This window comes from Lates calcarifer, linkage group LG1 (genome assembly GCF_001640805.2).
Source record: "Lates calcarifer isolate ASB-BC8 linkage group LG1, TLL_Latcal_v3, whole genome shotgun sequence".
NCBI classification, from domain to species: Eukaryota; Metazoa; Chordata; class Actinopteri; family Centropomidae; genus Lates; species Lates calcarifer.
In genome coordinates, this window is record NC_066833.1 from 14,688,206 (window position 1) to 14,705,235 (window position 17,030).

The 17,030-nt window shown below is 41.9% G+C and overlaps 1 protein-coding gene across 1 annotated transcript; it reads right to left on the reverse strand.

Moving 5' to 3' along the window:
• Positions 1–93: 93 nt before the first annotated feature.
• On the reverse strand, positions 94–7,184 carry LOC108880474 (indian hedgehog B protein). Its single transcript, XM_018672011.2, has 4 exons — positions 6,284–7,184; positions 4,736–4,893; positions 4,283–4,386; positions 94–2,425 (listed from the first exon to the last, which is right to left on the reverse strand). The coding sequence occupies exons 1-4, from the start codon at positions 6,587–6,589 to the stop codon at positions 1,680–1,682; spliced, it is 1,314 nt and encodes a 437-aa protein (XP_018527527.1). The 5' UTR covers positions 6,590–7,184; the 3' UTR covers positions 94–1,679.
• Positions 7,185–17,030: the final 9,846 nt, after the last annotated feature.

Below are 17,030 nucleotides of genomic sequence, written 5' to 3' on the forward strand. Positions count from 1 at the left end.
ACAGTATTTTTTTTTTTTTTTTAGCATTTTTACTGATTAGTAGTGTATGGCTCTTTTTTTTTAATTATGGCAGGCAAATAATGCACAGAGTAGTTTTGGTTTAAAAACAACAACTTTATGTTTCAAAAACAAATTGTATGCACAGAGTTGCCAAAAATAATAATAGTTTACATTATTTTCTAAAAATAGATCTTTAAATAGTCTCTCCAACAATAGCTTAATATACATATTTAACAAATCGTTGAGCAGGCATGTAGATGAAAGCCTTGGAGTTTCTAAATATTTGAGTCTTCGTAAAACATGCTCAGCAAGTTTTTCCTGAAGGGACACTTGGGCAATAAGAGCTACATATGTGTCTATGTCCTTTCAGCCACATATCACAAGATTAAATCTGCTTCTCATAGTGTTAAAAATCTTATTTTCTGTACCTCTGTCAATTTAGGTCTAGGGTGATAGATGGAATATATAAAAAAATAATGTAAAGGAGAGCTATCAAACAAACTCTTACTATTAAAGATAACTGCATAGCTGTTGCTTGATACAGTAGTTGAATACAGCCTGAGTGTTGCCTTAACTAGATACTACTGACCTGAAAACTGAAAAAAAAAACAACCTGAAACAATGAAAAACATCTCACAAAATACCTGATAAAAACATACCGGTGTACAAACGAACCAGTCTGAGATAATCAAGCTGAATAAAACCAGATGACAGACTTGGAAGAACAAGGTGATAAGGTGGCCACCACAGCACCACACATCTATCCTGCATTGTTGAACTAAAGCTCAACTAAAAATGCTGCAACACAATTACTGCATCCATCATCATTCCCTGCCATTCAACAGCTTTCCAACAGAGCCCTTTCCGCATGTGAAGCTACAGTGCAACAACCGCACATCGCTACACTGCATTCAGTAAATGCATAGATCTACACCGTCCACACTCTAATGAGCTCGGTAAATTTTCCAGTTAAATATTATTTTGTGAATCAATTCTAACATATAGTATATAGACTCTATAGAGAAGACTAATGAATCAGTGGATTTACTGCAACGATGATTTTGAAAGTAAACAAAGCAAAGTTCATTTGTGTCTTTCTAACCTTCTTAACATTACTTAACTGTATAAATACCTATGTACATACAGAGCTTCAAATCACACCTTTTTTTATGATGCGCCGCTTTTTTCCTCCAATGATAAAATTTCTTCTAACTGTATCAGTATGCCACAGCTTGATCTGAAAATGCATAAATGTTGAAAGAAATACAGTACAAAAGAATGATGAAACCTGATTGTCGTATTTCACTACCTCCTTTTTTGATTTAATAAAAGTTAGCGCTTTGAGTCACAATCTTTGTTTTTGATCTCTAAGGTGAGTGGACTGAACATATTTATGTTGGTATTCAAGCAAAAAATTTTATTCTGATTTTGATTTAGGTTGATTTTCTTGCACACCTCTGTCTCTTGAGATTATTAAAAGACCAGATTGTTTCAGTCTCCTTTCTTTGTCTCTTGCACAATTTCACTTGTGCTACAAAAAGGAGTTTGTTGAAGTACAGTAAATACAGGCACTCAATTGCTTTTTTCTGCTGAGCGAGACAGCTGTGTTCTGTGCTTTGGTGCTCCTGAATACAGGTAACTGAATGAAGTCATCAGTGTGAAACACGTCTCTGTGGGTCCTATCTATGTCCTTGCTCGATCCCCCAAGGGTGGAAGTGTCCAGCATCCAGCAGCATTTGCCCTAGCTTCTGTAGAAGCCAAGGATACCAGTGCAGCCCATCAGTCTGCGGTTCAGAAGGCCTTATGAGGCTGTAGAAGAATCGCAGTGGGGCCAGGACCCAGTGGGCCAAATGGTGATTGTCCACAGCAGCATAGCAGGATGCCAGCACACCGTTCACTACTATAGACCCATGCTGGGTGAGTGGGGCATACAGCCCGGTGCTCCTCTGCTCCTTCACAAAGGTCACAACTGAAAATGTTGTCTGTGACCCCCCTTTCTCTCGAGGTGCAAGTACGCACTGTCCTGGACGGACCTCGCTGGCAAAAACTGTCCTCGGACCTGCCTCCCGGCTAGGCTTGCCCCCCGGTTTGGAGCCCAAAAGCGGCTCCTCAACTGTCTCTTCCCACCCCAGCTCACTCTGCCCACCCGTGCAGTCTGTGACAAAGATCAGGTGAGCTGCCGTGAGCGTAATATTAAGTCCTGCATGTGTGCCAATGATGTAGAAGATCTTTGTGATGTTGGGCTGGCGATCCAAAAAGGATACGACTGGGCTGTAGAGAAGAGGACCGTGGCCATCTGCTGTTGCAGAAGCTAAGACACGGTCACCAAGTTGGAGGTCACACATCTCCTTCGTAGCCCCACCCTCGAGAATAACCTGAGCATCGCCAGGGAAACAACCGCCAGTTTTGGCAGCCACAGAATGCTCTGGAGGGATGAAAGAAAGAGATTTTATTTATTTAATTTAGTCCTGTTTATCTTTTATTGCATTATTATCATCATTATTATTATTTAATGCTGTGGAGACAAAACATAGGAAGAGGAGGAATACACTAATTTCTCTCAGGTGTGGAGCAACATGCAGTGGCAGCATTCTAGGTCATCGAGTGATCTATAAATCAGGTGAGACTTTGACACTAATTCAAGGACAACTTTATCTCAGTGGATCAGTGGTAGATTGTTAACACATGTATGCAATGTTACCCAGGTTCAAACATTGTGTCTACCTCTAGCTCGCCCCTTACTCTTATAATTTCACTCAGAAGCACACTTTAAGGATTAGCATTTCTAACCTCATACACACTGTATTAGTGATTTCTGAAAGCTTTCTTCTTCTCTAGGCCTATGAATGTTCAGTTGGAGCATCTGGAATATTAAAATGAATAATTTTCAAGTCAGCAAACAGGCAAAAAAACATCCTCCTTCTGCTTTTTCTTAGACGATGCTGTTAGGGGAAAGTTTAGCCCTTCACAACATCATTGTAAAAACATGTTTGCTCTGTACTCTTGGGCTATCATCATTCATTTGGACCGTCAAAGTTGCCACAGGTTGTGCATTTGATCTTGTTTGAGTGTATCTTAAAGAGGTGGCCCTTTAAGACACAGCGAGACGAAGTGGCAAGAAGAGGTAGTCAGCAGGAGCTAATGGATAACCAGCTGATTGTATCACTGCAGTCAGAGCACGGCTTGGGGTCAGAGAGACAGGAAAGTACACAGACTAAAACCTGGTTCTAGATATTGTTTGGATTACAGCAGAGTTTGAGTTTTAAACTGAGTCACATGGTCATTCACAGGTCCACACAAGGATAGGACTGAACTGAATTCTGCTTATTTGGAAGCTACTTATTGGAATGATCTTAAAGAAACTGGGAAGGCAGTAACAGACAATAAGAGAATTAAATAGAATAGAGGAGAATAGATTTTTTTGCAAAGACTCCTGTGGCAAAATCAGTGTCTGTGTGTGTGTGTGTGTGTTTGTGAGAGGGCTGTCTTAAGGCAGTCTTAAGGCAGCCAAATATTTGTTTAAGGTGTGTGTCTGTAAGCCTGAGGGCTGTAGAAAAAGGAGGGCTGGGACCAGGAGGTGATAAGACTCAGATAAGAGATCTGAGAGAAACCTACTGAAGGAAAAGCAACAGCAACACAAAGAGAGAGTTAATCATCTCACAGCCTACTGACCTCAACGGGCTGCTAGAATGAAGTTTGGCATCAAATAACTGGTGGTACCAGACATGGGTAAATGGACTTCTAAAATGTCTCAATTGTTAGAATAGCTTAAGGTGGAATGTGGTCAAGTATTGTTTGCATAATGACTGTATCTGATTTTTGTTTCCTTACTTGTGTGTGTGTGTGCTGGAGAAACGTAACTTAATTTAAATAATATGATATCATAGAGATGAGTCAGATGTCTCTTACCCTGCATTACAGATGCATTATACAGCTCAATATTTTACAATAACACAGACTGATCATTTTATGGTGACATCTGACCAAGAAGCAAGACTAAATACAGCAAAGAGCACAGGTGCACACCCTGCTTTGATTGGCTCCCAATAGGCCATACACACAAACAGACAGAGACCGATGACACAGGCACAGAAAGGCAAGCTAGTGAATCACAAACACAGGGTCTAGCATCAGCCTCATTAGTGGCGATGACAGCTGGCCACAAAAACAAAAGACATACAAACACACACACACACACACACACACACACACACACACACACCACACACACACACACACACACACACACACACACACACTGTAGCTCAGATCCATCTCTTACCTGACTTGACGCTACAGTGAATATGGGCTTTGGACTCGTAGTAGACCCAGTCAAATCCAGCTTCTACAGCCAACCGGGCCAACATGGCATACTTATTTCTGTCCCTGAAGAGAGGAATATAAAAATACATTCTCAGCTTCTAATATGATTCAATCAGAGCTTGACTAAAATTGAGTACTTCCCTAAGACCATTATTTTTCAATTGACTGTCTCTGTGACTTTGTAATTTCGGGCTTATTTTGGTTGCACACTTTAATTTGGATTCAATATTTGCTCAGGAAACAAAACAAAACAAAAAAGGTGGCTAGTTAGCTGACTAACTGGTTGACCCATCACATTACTGATAAGCTGATTGACTGGCAGGCTTGTTGACTTGTTATGACTGACTGATAGAAGTTGTTGCCCCAGCCTATGTCTGGCCTATTTACACAATCTGCTGTACTGTATGCTTACCTGTCTGATGTGGTGATGTCGACAGCACGTCCCTCATAGTGCAGCGAGTCCTCCGAATGATGGCCGTCTTCATCCCAGCCCTCTGTCACCCTCAGCTTCACACCCGGCCACATGTTCATCACGGAGATGGCCAGAGAGTTTAACTTGTCTTTACAACGCTAAAGAGGGGTACAGAAAGGGCAAGAGAAGACAGGTTCTTAGAAAAAAACAAAAAAACAGTCAAGAAACCAGTTGGTTCCAGTAATTCTCTGAAAGTAGCCTAGGGTAGAGAAAGGTCGGCTGAAGAGAAAAGAAAAGAGGGACAAAGTGAGATGAATATGAGGAGTGGTTACAGCCATGTGATGATTGGCAGGTTCAGACTCAGGGAGAGGACACATGTTCACTGTGGACAGTATGTGTCTCTGGTGGGGCAGATGAGGCAAAGCATCAGTTTCATCACACTGAGGCGGGGACAGGGAGACAGAAAGAGGAAAAGTGAAGCTCAGACAGATAAAGAGGAGGAGAGTAAGAGAGCAACTAAACAGCAGAAGACATGCCCATCAGGTTCTAAGACAAATGTGATAAGGGCAAATATATTGTCACTCTTATGGTAACTGTTGTGTCAAGGACACTTTGTCACATGTAGGCAAACTGGACACAACTATCAATGTGTACTTGCTTGGGATAATTTAGCTGTTTTCCTCATACACAAGGCTTGAGGTCAAGATGCCTCAGCAGTGAGATTTATTTGCTCAAAATCTCATTTGAAGCAATTACTCCTTAATGCAATTAATGTTTATGCCCATCACTGAATAGCTGGATTAATGAATGAATGAATGTATTTGTATTATGTATCACTAAACTCACGCAACATGGCAGCATGGCTGGGTAGAAATTTGGCGAGTGCGTAAAATAAGCTACTGGCCTAGATGTTGCAATAGCATATGGGTAAAAGGTGTCTTATTCTGGGCCAAACCAACATTAAGACTGTGAAATGAAACTTAAATTAAGATTACTTTACTGGTTACTTGTTAACTGCGTTCTCTAAGCTTAACCCTAAAGTAGTGATTATATGCGTCTCCATGTGTTTCCTAATGGAAAAATGTGCAGATTACAGATGACTGAGACTATTCAACAACATAAAGCGTAGTTTAGGAGTAGCTTTAGAGCAATACAATGACAATCAATTCGATGACAGCAGCAAAGTATGATAGGTAGGAGAACCCAGAGGTGAAACGAAGGTCCGAGAGTCGATGAAATCAATCATGTTGGTTTAAACATTTAACTGACAGCAAACACTCAGCAGACATTTGGATGCAACAGTGTGGCAAATCCAGACTGAAGTGACTCACTTCATTCAACCACATGGAATAGGCTTGCTATAGTCACCTGACAACTCTGGATTAACCGAATGAGATCTAGAAAATTATATTTTTGTCACAAAACATCTTGAAAGTACAGTGGCAGATATAAAGCAGTAGCGCTCACGACCAACGGTCCATCTTTGCGTATCTGTGCAAGATGTTTTGCATCCAGTTGCTCCCTGTACCATTCATCTCCCCTCCTCACCTGGGTCATGAGCCTGTCGGCGCCGGTGTCCTCCTCATCTTTGAAGATAATGTCTGTGTTGTAATTCGGCGTCAGCTCTTTAAAGCGCTCGGAGTTGCGCGTTATTTTGCCCTCGGGTCGCCCGCTGGCTCCCAGGGTCTTCTCGGCGACGTTGGGGCTGAACTGCTTGTAGGCAAGCGGCGTGAGCTTCTTCGGGAGCCGCCTCTTGCCGTACCCCCTCCCCGGTCCGCAGCCCTCCGAGGCAGGTGCGAGGAGGAGGACCAAGGCACACAGAGAGGCGGTGAGAAGGAGGAAGGAGATCCGCATCGCCCCGGGGGGAGGGAGGACTCTCCCTGGGGAGAGAGATGTCTTCAGTGCCTCCCCGGTTCAGTTCCCGACTCCATCGTCCGTGACAGTCGCGACATCACGTCCGAAAAACTCGGATAAAAGAAGCTCAGCACCTCGGCTGCACCGGGCACCATGAGGACAGCAAAAAAGTTTTTTAGCGGCTCCAAAAAAAAATGACCCAAATTGAGAAACTTCGCTCCCCTCCGCCTTACAGAATCAACAGTAAGTGTGCAGGCTGTAAAGTCCGTGTATTTAAACAAACAGGTTCAAAGTCGATTTGGTGGGTGAGAGAGTTAAAGAGAGAGAGCGGTTACTGATATCCAAGTTGCAGTGTTGTGGTTTCTCTCCCTCTCTTTCTTTTGCTCTGGGAAACTGTCACAACATCAGCCACTTTCGCCTGCTGTTTGGTTGGTGCCCTCTTAAGTTTTCCTCTCCATATGCGGCCGGCGTGCAACAAGCTGCAGCTTTCCAGTTGAATTGAAGGGATTTGAGTGATCCAAAACGATCTGTTGCCACTTCAGACCGCACCCTGCCAGTCCTGCCCTCCTCTCTCCTCTCCCTCTGTCCCTACTCTGCCACCCACCCCGCCCCTCCTGGGCACAGGGCGCACTGGAGAGTCCTGTCCACACTCTGCTGGCAGGCAGGCAAGCAGCAAACATAAGCTTTGCCCTTCATTGCTGCCACTTCACATTTCCAGTTGTTGTCTTTGTCTGTCTATGCCCTTGACAGCTCTGTATGCTGACAACCTAGTTTTTTTTTTTTAGACTGTAAACAACAAGCAATCACAATCAATTAAACCAATCAATTTCCTGGAGTATGCAGCCACTAATGCTTTTTTCCCCCAGCTGCATTCCAATATCACATAAGATCAAGGGTCATTGGTTGACTGGCTGGCTAGTGTTTGATTGCCTGACTGAGTAATGGGGTAATTTACTAGCTGTCAGACAAACCGATTGCCTGGGTGTTTCGCAGGTGGACTAGCTGAGGAATCACTTGTCTGAATAACTGATTGACTCACTGACTGACTGACTGACTGACTGCCAGAGTTGCTGACTGGCCAACTGACTAAATCTTTTACTAGTTGGCTGCCTGACTGACTGCTGACTTACCACTGTGCCAATTAGTCTAGACAATCACCCTAATTAATTGATAAGATTAATTACCTCATGCCAGTTTCCCAATATGGGCAAATTGCATCTTTAATTTATTAACTTTTGGCTGTCTCACTCCCTGCCTGCAGGCTGCATGTGGCTGATACACACACACACACACACACACCACACACCACCACACACACACACACACACACACACTGTTTAACACCAGCAAATGCAGCCCCTCCAAATTAGCTCTTCAAATATTTGCCAGCAGAAAATCAGTGGTCTCACCCCTGTTTCTCAGGGCAGGCTCCTTTGAATGAACTGAACTGTACAAGGCTGAGGGTTTCCACAATTTATGTTTTATTATTTGTGAGTGTAAACACCATAAAGTATTTTTGCTGCGCCACTGCTTTTCATGTCTCTTGATGGAACACAGAAAGGCAAAGAGCAAGATTCACACACAGTAAACAGCCATCTATAGCTGTGTTTACCGTTTAGCTGAAATAGAATCAACTGACAGTAGAGTAAATTCATTAGAACTATCCTGGTATGGAGCATGCAAACTTGTTAAAAGGAATCAAAATTTGTCATAATGGTGTCAGTGTTTTAACGTGAACTTGTCTCCAGCTTTGTAAGGAGGAAAGGCTATGATAACGAAGTTTCACCTAATTGTGAAAAGGGGAACTTCTCTTTGTTTTTTTGTGACAATGGATGTGGGAGATACTAGTACATTAGGAGAGAAGTGTCACAGAGGTCTCTGTTTTGCTGCTTCATGATCAAAGGCATGTGGAGGGTATGGTCATCGACCACCTTTTTGTAAAATCCTTCAGCTGAAAAATTCCCTTGCAGAGCTTTTAGTTACATCAGTCAGTGGTAGTATATCAAGTGACGGAGCATATTGGCCATTCTTTAATGGTTTAACTTGACCTGTTTCCAGTCTTGTTGCTAAGCTAAGCTAATCAGCCACTCACTCAAGCTTCATATTTACCATAGAGAAATGAGAGCACGATTGATTCTAATGACGCAGAACACAATATCAGAGTATTCCTTTAAGAGTTGGTGGTTCAACCTGTCCTCTTACTTTGTAATTGTTGTGGACACTGAAACTGATGTGCAGGGGAGCACCTTGTATGGCAGCTCCACTGCAGTCAGCTGTGGTATTTGTAAGGCACTGTCAGGTGCGCTACATTGCTCTCAGGTTGAAGGCAATGTGAACCATAAGCACAGGCAATTTACCACTACACTATTTAACAGCTTTACAGGCAACTTTTCAGTTTAGAGACACAACTGCAGAGCTGCTGTGACCCATTATATGAATGTAAGTGCTGATACTTTGTGTCTGCTTCATTTAGTGTTGCGGGTTCTACATGTGTACAAGATTTGTGTTTATCTGAGTGTGTTCGTGAGCAGAAATGTATATGCAAATTTGTGTGTACCCACGTTTGCACAGGCATATGTTTTCCTGTAACTATCAACATTTTGTGGGTGTGCATGTGTGTGTGTCATCTTTCCTTTGAAGATCATAAATACGGGCGTGGCTCCAGGCAGGCCCGCTGCCTATTCAGCGTGGCTGTCGACAATGCTTCAGAAGTGGTAACATTCTCCCATCCATCCATCCCTCCCTTCATCCATCCATCTTTCAATTCCTCTTTGCCTCAAGAAAGGACACCATGGCCTTTCAAGCAGGCAACAATCTGATCAGATCAAACCAAAGTGGAGCCTCATAACCGCCCCCCAAAAATCTTCTCTCTCTGTTACTATTCATCAACCTGTCAATTTCTCTGTCTGACACTATTCCTGTCAGTGTCTTTCAGCACTTCTGACATGGGTCACATACTGTAAGGTATTAGCTCACATGTACACACACAAATGCAAGCTTACAAATACACGAGCAAAAACACACACACACACATCCAGGCATATGTGCAAAGTACAAACTCATATGTTCACAGATACACACTCAAACACACACACACATACACCAGGCCAGCCGACAACCTAACCAAGCATCAGGCCCTTGCTCATTGATGTTTGTTAAAGTTATTAATTTTCTCTGTGAAATAAGAGGCCACGGTGGCAGGACAGAGGGAGATGGGTGCCAGCCCCAGAATCTCCCTTTGCTTTCATCTACTGACACTGGGGCTCTATGAGTCCACAGCACAGGGCCTTTACATGGGCACCGGGGTTACCCACGCATACCCAGGGCCCTAACCAACAAAGGCTCTGAGTGGGGCAAAAGGAGGAAGACACAGATGAAAGGAAATGCTAAGAAGGAGATGAAAAAACGAGATGGGGAGGTTGTGAAAAAGAATGATACAGAAAGACAGAGATAATGAAAGAGGGTGAGAAAATTGTCCAAAGAGATTGAGGAGATCATATTGGGAAACGAGGAAGCAAGATGTGAATTGAGAAGCAGATGAAAGAAAGAGAAAACGGGGAGAGGGGTTGAATGAGTAAGAGAGAGTGAATGGCATGGTACATTAGCTGGTAAACAAGTGAGTCTGGGTTGTTTTGCAGTCAGTGGAAGCTAGCGTGTTTGTGGCTTGTGGTGGATCGCTGTAATGGGGGTTAAAGTACGTTATGCTCAAGGTAACAACAGCTGGTGGCTAAAACCACCATCCCTCTTCCTCCTCCTCCTCCTTCTCCTCCTCCTGTCCCTACACACACTCCAGCCTCCAACCCCAGACCACAATAAACACCTAACACAACGTCTCTATACACTAGGCTTTTAAGTATCAGAGTGGTTCTACTGAAAACCTTGTAAGCCTTAATCCTCCAAGACAAGAGGATAAAACTTCCTGGATGTGCTGCACTTAACTGTGGCCTTCACACATTTTGCTATACATTTTTGGCAGCGAGTGCCACTTGGCCAGTGCAAACAGTTTAGGAGCTAAGCCAGAGCTAACATGGCAGCCAGTGAAAACCACATTGACCAAATGTGTCTATCAATGGTTCAGAGTGGCACCGATACTAGTCCTGCTAAAGGGCAGTTTAGTGCAGCGTGTTTGGTCAGAGAGCAGACAGAAGGAAAATAAAAGCAGGATGATATAAAAGTGGAGCGCAGGCTAAATGTGTCTTGGAGTTAGCGGGCTAGGCTAGCCACCGCATGGCTAAAGCAAACAAAGAACTGCCCAGGGGACTGAAGTACGCTATGCTCTGACACTAAACACATATGCATGGAGAGACAGAAACACATGTGGACTCACACACACACACACACAAATATAAAAATGCACATGCACATATAGGCATGCAGGTATCCACAGGCATAGGACACATGCATATACACACAAATGCAGTATACAGGAACACTTGCAACATTTAGTAAAGCATTGATACATACATACAAAATTGCTTGATTACAAGCAAATACTGTCTCATACCACCACACACTTAATGTGCATAGACACATTGCACATCTTGGAATAATTCTGTTGTTTATAGAGTAGAGAATGATACAACTGTACAGAGCACAATAGAATCAAATAGTTTTCATAGTTAGCTTCCTAATATGGTCATCATGAAACTATTTGGACTATTGGGAAAGAAGAGAAATTCATTTTGTTAACCATGATTGAGTACTGACACCAATGTAACAGTCTACATGGAGCTGCAAATCAAGTTTCTGCCTCACAGAGTAGTTGAACTTCCCTTGTAATTGCACTTGAATTGCATATTTATTAATTACACATGGTTAGTTTTTTTTTTTTTTAAGTCCCTTTAAAAGGCTAGTCTTAAATTAAGACTTGAGGGCTGAGTGAGACTCATGCTCAAAAGATTGGAGACTTGCTTTAAGATTGTTGACGAAGACTAGAGGCAAATTTGTATGAAGTGTCCTAATAACAAGTCCAGTAGCTTGGTAATGCCAACAATAATGCAGTCAGTGCTCCTGCTGCACTCTCTCCATGTCAAATGAGGGATTTTTTTTCTCCTCCCTCTCTCCATCCTCCTCTCTCTCTCCTGAGTGTGTGCCACATCTGCGGGATCTGTGGTGATGTTTCTCTGCTCAGAATGGATTCACCAGCTCAAAAACGTCCTTATTATATTTATATTTTACTACACCACTAGAAAACCATGCCAGCTGGGCTGCAGAACTTTGGGCAGAAAGAGGGAGAGAAAGCGAAGGGGGAGGAGGGCAAGTGAGAAAGAGAGAGAGAGAGAGAGAGGGAGGGAGGAATGAAAGATTCAGGAAAAAAGAGGAGACGCAAACAACAAGCAAAAATGGAGAAGAGGATAGAGGAAAGATAGACAGGTAAAGACAATAAGAAGAAAGTATGGTGCAGTAAAGATAAAAAGCAAAAGAGAGGGGTGGAGAACCACAAGAGAGGCAGAGAGGTGGACAGAGTGAGGTTGAGTGGGCACCCTGAAATAGTCTGTGACAATATGATTACCCTGGGTGCTCAAAGGTAAACACAGAAATGGAATAGATGGAACGAATAGATGGAGGGATATGAAAACAGCATTGAGTCAAGTTACATTTGTGCACACGCGCTCACTCGCACACACATACACATGCATTTACACAGATGTCTAAACAAAATTGGAGAAAAACAACAGTGACCTCTGATGATTGGAGGTGGAGGAAGGACAGAGGGACGTGGCCTTGAGAGAATGCAGAGAGGGAGAGTTGATGATAGATGAGGAAGGGAGAGAGTCCACAGATTAGGAGAGAGGAGGTCAGGCAAGGGTGAGTGGGACAGCAGGAAGATTTGGTTGAGTGGAGGGAGAGGAGGTAAACAGAGGGAGGGTGTTAAGAATACAAAGTACAAAGTTAGGGGTGGGATGAAAGAGGAGCATGAGGACACATTTTATATGGAGACATGTAAGTAATTCTCTATTCCTTCATTATCTCTGAGATCTAGTCCATTCATATACTTTCATTTCATAACACACGTAAGTGCATTCAACCTCTACAGGAAGTGTCATCAAAAATTGTGCATCCCACCCAAATAATTAAAGCTGTTAGCGTCAGTTGCAGGTCCACTTGAACATGAGCTGGGGCCAGTCCAGATTATAGTTAGTCTAATCATGTCTAATCAATGGACAGGGCTCCATTGTAAACGTGCAGGTCTACAGTCCATGCGTCAATATATCTAATATGCAACTGGAACAGAGCAGACCTGCTCTCACCTCTGATCACTTGGTGTGAAAACTGATTCAAAAAACTGGCTTGGGCTCAGGCTGGGGAGGAGAAGGGATTTGCAGAGGCTGATGTACTGTACAGAGGGAGTCTACAAGAGCAGAAAACATCTGTTTGTTGTCCAGGGTTAGATCAGGCACCTTTCTGATATTGACATTACCACAGTACTGTCACTGGTCATGAACAGGTCTTGGTGTGAGCATCCCGTCCCCCGGAATTATTATTATTTTATATTCTAATTATTATAACCCATAGTTATGTTTACTTATCAGGTGACCACTAGTCATTATGACGGGAACAAAGGAAGAAGTTAGGTGACGTCATACAAAGAGCTACAAAGTCAGAATTAGGAGGAGGTTAGGGTGGATGGACGGGTCGACAAAATATGGAACTTTGACAAAGGAGACTACTGTTCGTTTCCTTTGTGAAACTGACAATTAACATTGTTTCTTTTATCCATGACAGTTCTACAACATTAACCTTGTGTAAATTATTGTTACCATGACGGCGAGGGTTTGGTGCCCCAGCTGCTGGTACATTTCTATGGGTTGTACACAAGGGTAAGAACAAATGACCTATATGATCCTTTAGACTGTACAGTGTCATGGACCACATAGTTAGTCTTGTCCAAGTTGAGGTTGAGGTGGTGCCAAGATACCCATTCTGTAATGTCTGCCGGGCAATCTTTAATGTGTACCTCCACCCAATCAGTAAGTCAGTTGGGGGGAATGAGAAGAATAGCTGGATGTCATCAGCATAGCAATGATAGGAGAAGCTATGGAAATGTATTAAAGAACAAAATATTCTGGTGTAGATGGGTCAAAGGAGTGACAAAAACCCCCTACCAGGCAGTGAGTTTGCTCTAGTGATGTGCGGTACCTCAGTGCAAGGACAGCTTTTAACCACCACTCCTCTTTTCTGCTCATATAGGAACCAATCACTAAATCAATAACTTAATACTGATAATCATCAGGGGAACCATGTGGCTTACACTTACATCCAATCACTGCATCTAAAATGTAGATATGTTTATATATCTGTATATCTGTAATATATATTTCTCCTGATTCAAATATCATGGTCAAAGACCATCCAATGGAAAACAATCCCACAAAGCCTAAGGACAAAATATTTGAAAATCTGGTTATTCCAGAAAGAAAACACTTTTGCAAAGCTCAATCGGATCAGCTTTGCTACACAAAGGTTAATGCTTAAATAATGGGATGGAGCTTGTCCAATCTAAATTCAAATCTAGCCTATTTAATGGTTTACATTTAGAACTATGGTTCTAAAAAAATCAATAGGACTTAAACTATAATTCTCCACTCTGCTTGTTGCACAGAAAGATATTAATAGAAATCTACATGATATTCACTTTCCCATGAGGCTAATAGTTACCAGAGTGGAACAGCTACTACGGAGGAAGGAAATTGGGACATTGGAACAATTTTATTGAACAAACAGCAGTGTTAATCGAGATTGTTATCAAGAGGAAGTGATACTGGCTACTCCCAATAAAACTAAGACCACAATAGTCACAGTTTCTGGTATGCAAGTACATTTTGTTACTTTAATTTTTTTGTACCTCAGTCTTTTTTCAGCACGACATTGCTACACACTGACTTGTAGACTTGTTGCACAGATGTAGAAATATACATCTGTGCAACACTAAAATGTCACTTTTGTGCCATTCTTTATCAGTTCTTGCTAAAATGTTCATCAGTGTTACTTATTATCAGATTGATACAGTTTCCAATCCTGTCAGTCCATCAACACTAATCCCTTCAAACCAGCTCTTCAATTATAATTATAAGACCTCCCTTTTTCACTTGTGTTCATACAGTTGATAAATTCACATGAACTGCGAAAAGCATCATAGTCAATGATCAGCACTAATAAAGCAAAGTCTAAAACTTTACACAAGTCTGGGTGAGACTGGCGGGAAAATCACACAATTTTTACCCAAAACCCCCATTCATATAACTAGATATGTGCTTGTAGAACAAGTAGTGTACAACTAACAGTTATGTCATAATGAGGAAGTTAAAGAAAAAAGACAAAGACAAAGGGGTAAAGACAAAGGTGGGAATCAAATAAAGAGTGCAAGGCAGAATGAAAGGAATCAAAAGGAGAAAGAAAGCAAAAGAAAGAGAGAAAAAGACATGTATAGTATTAGAGTTGATACCGATGATAAAAAGAAGAGAAAGAAGAATAGAGATGAAGAAAGCAAGAGAGTGAAAAAAGACAGAGGTTGAGAAAGAGCAAAAGAGAGAGATGGATGGCTCTGAAGACTGGTACTGATCAGTAGCTCTTTCTGTGATGCGGCTTCCAGCTTCCAGCCCACCGATTGGTCAGCTGCCTAACTCGGAACATGCGTTCCCACAATCCCTCAGCACCACTTCAATCCCACCACACTGGTTCACCACTCTGTGGCTCAAAACAGTGCCTGCTGGCACAGGCAAGATATCAATAAATTCATTACACATTTATACTTAAATATTTATACTGCAGCAGTGTGTTTTGCACAGGGATGGTATTTATAGTGTGTGTGTGTGTACACGTGTATCTGTTTGTGTGTGTCTATGTGTACTCATATTTATAGCACGGTGTCACATCGTAGCTCTGTGCTGCGGTGAGACAGCTGTCTGGGGTGGGGGTGGGGGGCGTTGGCTTTTGGGCAGGGTGGTGGTGGGGGGGTTGTATGCAGTGTAACACAACAAGTGGAAAGGCTGAGGGACAGGCATTTAACAGAGATGTATAGTAGATGAAGAAAGAGGAAATCCAGAGGAAACAGACACGGTCTAGAACAGAAAGGGGTGTCACACAGTGAGTAAAGAAAGTAAGAATTAGTGAGAGATTTCAATGAAAAAAGATATATAGTAGATATATATATATGTGTATATATATATATATATATACAAAACAGTGTGGAAAAATCTGAAAATGAAGAAACACAAAAGGGAAAATAAACTTAAAAATTAGATATTCTTATATTGACACCCACCCATTGACTCACTTGTGCAAAGACAGAGAAATATTTATTCTGTGGAAAACAGAAACTAGGGAAATTACATGGTGTCTTATTGTTCGCCTGTTTATTGAATGAAGACATTCTCATTCAGAGGCCCTTTTAGATACGTCACTATTGTTCATATGGTTACAATGGTTTTTATAAAGTCCATTCAAAACAGTAGCAAGAGACTACGTGCCATCTAGAACATGGCAAAGAGGGTGAAAAGGACACAGAGACATTAACAGGGCTTCTTTGAGCATATGGTTGTAACATACAATTTTTCATCATGACTTAAGCTTTCATTATATTAACTAAGGGTATTTTCTCATAGGACGCCTCTGCTCAGGGTGCCACTTTAACCAAACTCTTCTTCAGTGTTACAGGGAAAACTGTAGCTGACTTATGAATGAAATTTACTGATGGGAGATTGTAGCTGGATGTGTTGACTTGTTAACTGCGCACATGCTGCATGTTTACTCAGTGAGCCAGTAGTAAAGGAGTAGAACATACACGACCTGTTTGTCTATTTGCAAATGGGTATGTGTCTGTGTGTTTGTGTGTGTATATGAAGAGGTGCTGAACACGTGGATTTTTCTCATACAGTATATGCATGTGTATACATATACCTTAGTCCCATAAGCTGGAGCAAGTCTGGCCCATCAATGACTTTTTTTCTCTAAATTTCACCACAGATATAAATATTAAATATTTTTACTCAGGTCACTCAACATCTTCTGTCTCACTGTGGACATGTGTTCATAAACGAATGTGTGAAAATGGGTGTGTTCATGTCGGTGTAGTGCTCATGTATGTACCACTCCCCCTGCTTCTGTTCAAAAACATGTCTGTGGCGAACACATACAGAGGCCTCACTGAAAATAACACCCCAGTCAACAACGTCTTCATTTGACTTCATTCACCATCAACAGCCTCATTTTACCTTACCATAATTATACCTCAACCAGCTTCCATTCCCCAGCAACAACATCTGCACTCCATTTCCATCAAGAATCTCAGCATCAAGATTACATTGTCAATGAACAAAACATCTATCTTGGAATTAATTAACACATCTGCTTTATTTCATATTAGATTTTTTGTAAATCATATTGACACCTCATGTTTTATTGTTACTTTAAATAGCAAACAAAACTAAGTTTATTGCAG

What these genes read in the sequence shown, in the direction of transcription:
- LOC108880474 (XM_018672011.2), bottom strand. Translation starts at nt 6,589, where the DNA reads ATGCGGATCTCCTTCCTCCTTCTCACCGCCTCTCTGTGTGCCTTGGTC. An exon ending in CCGACAGGCTCATGACCCAG is followed by an intron (nt 4,894 to 6,283) that starts GTGAGGAGGGGA and finishes ACCCCTCTTTAG; the next exon opens with CGTTGTAAAGACAAGTTAAA. An exon ending in TCACTGTAGCGTCAAGTCAG is followed by an intron (nt 2,426 to 4,282) that starts GTAAGAGATGGA and finishes TCATCCCTCCAG; the next exon opens with AGCATTCTGTGGCTGCCAAA.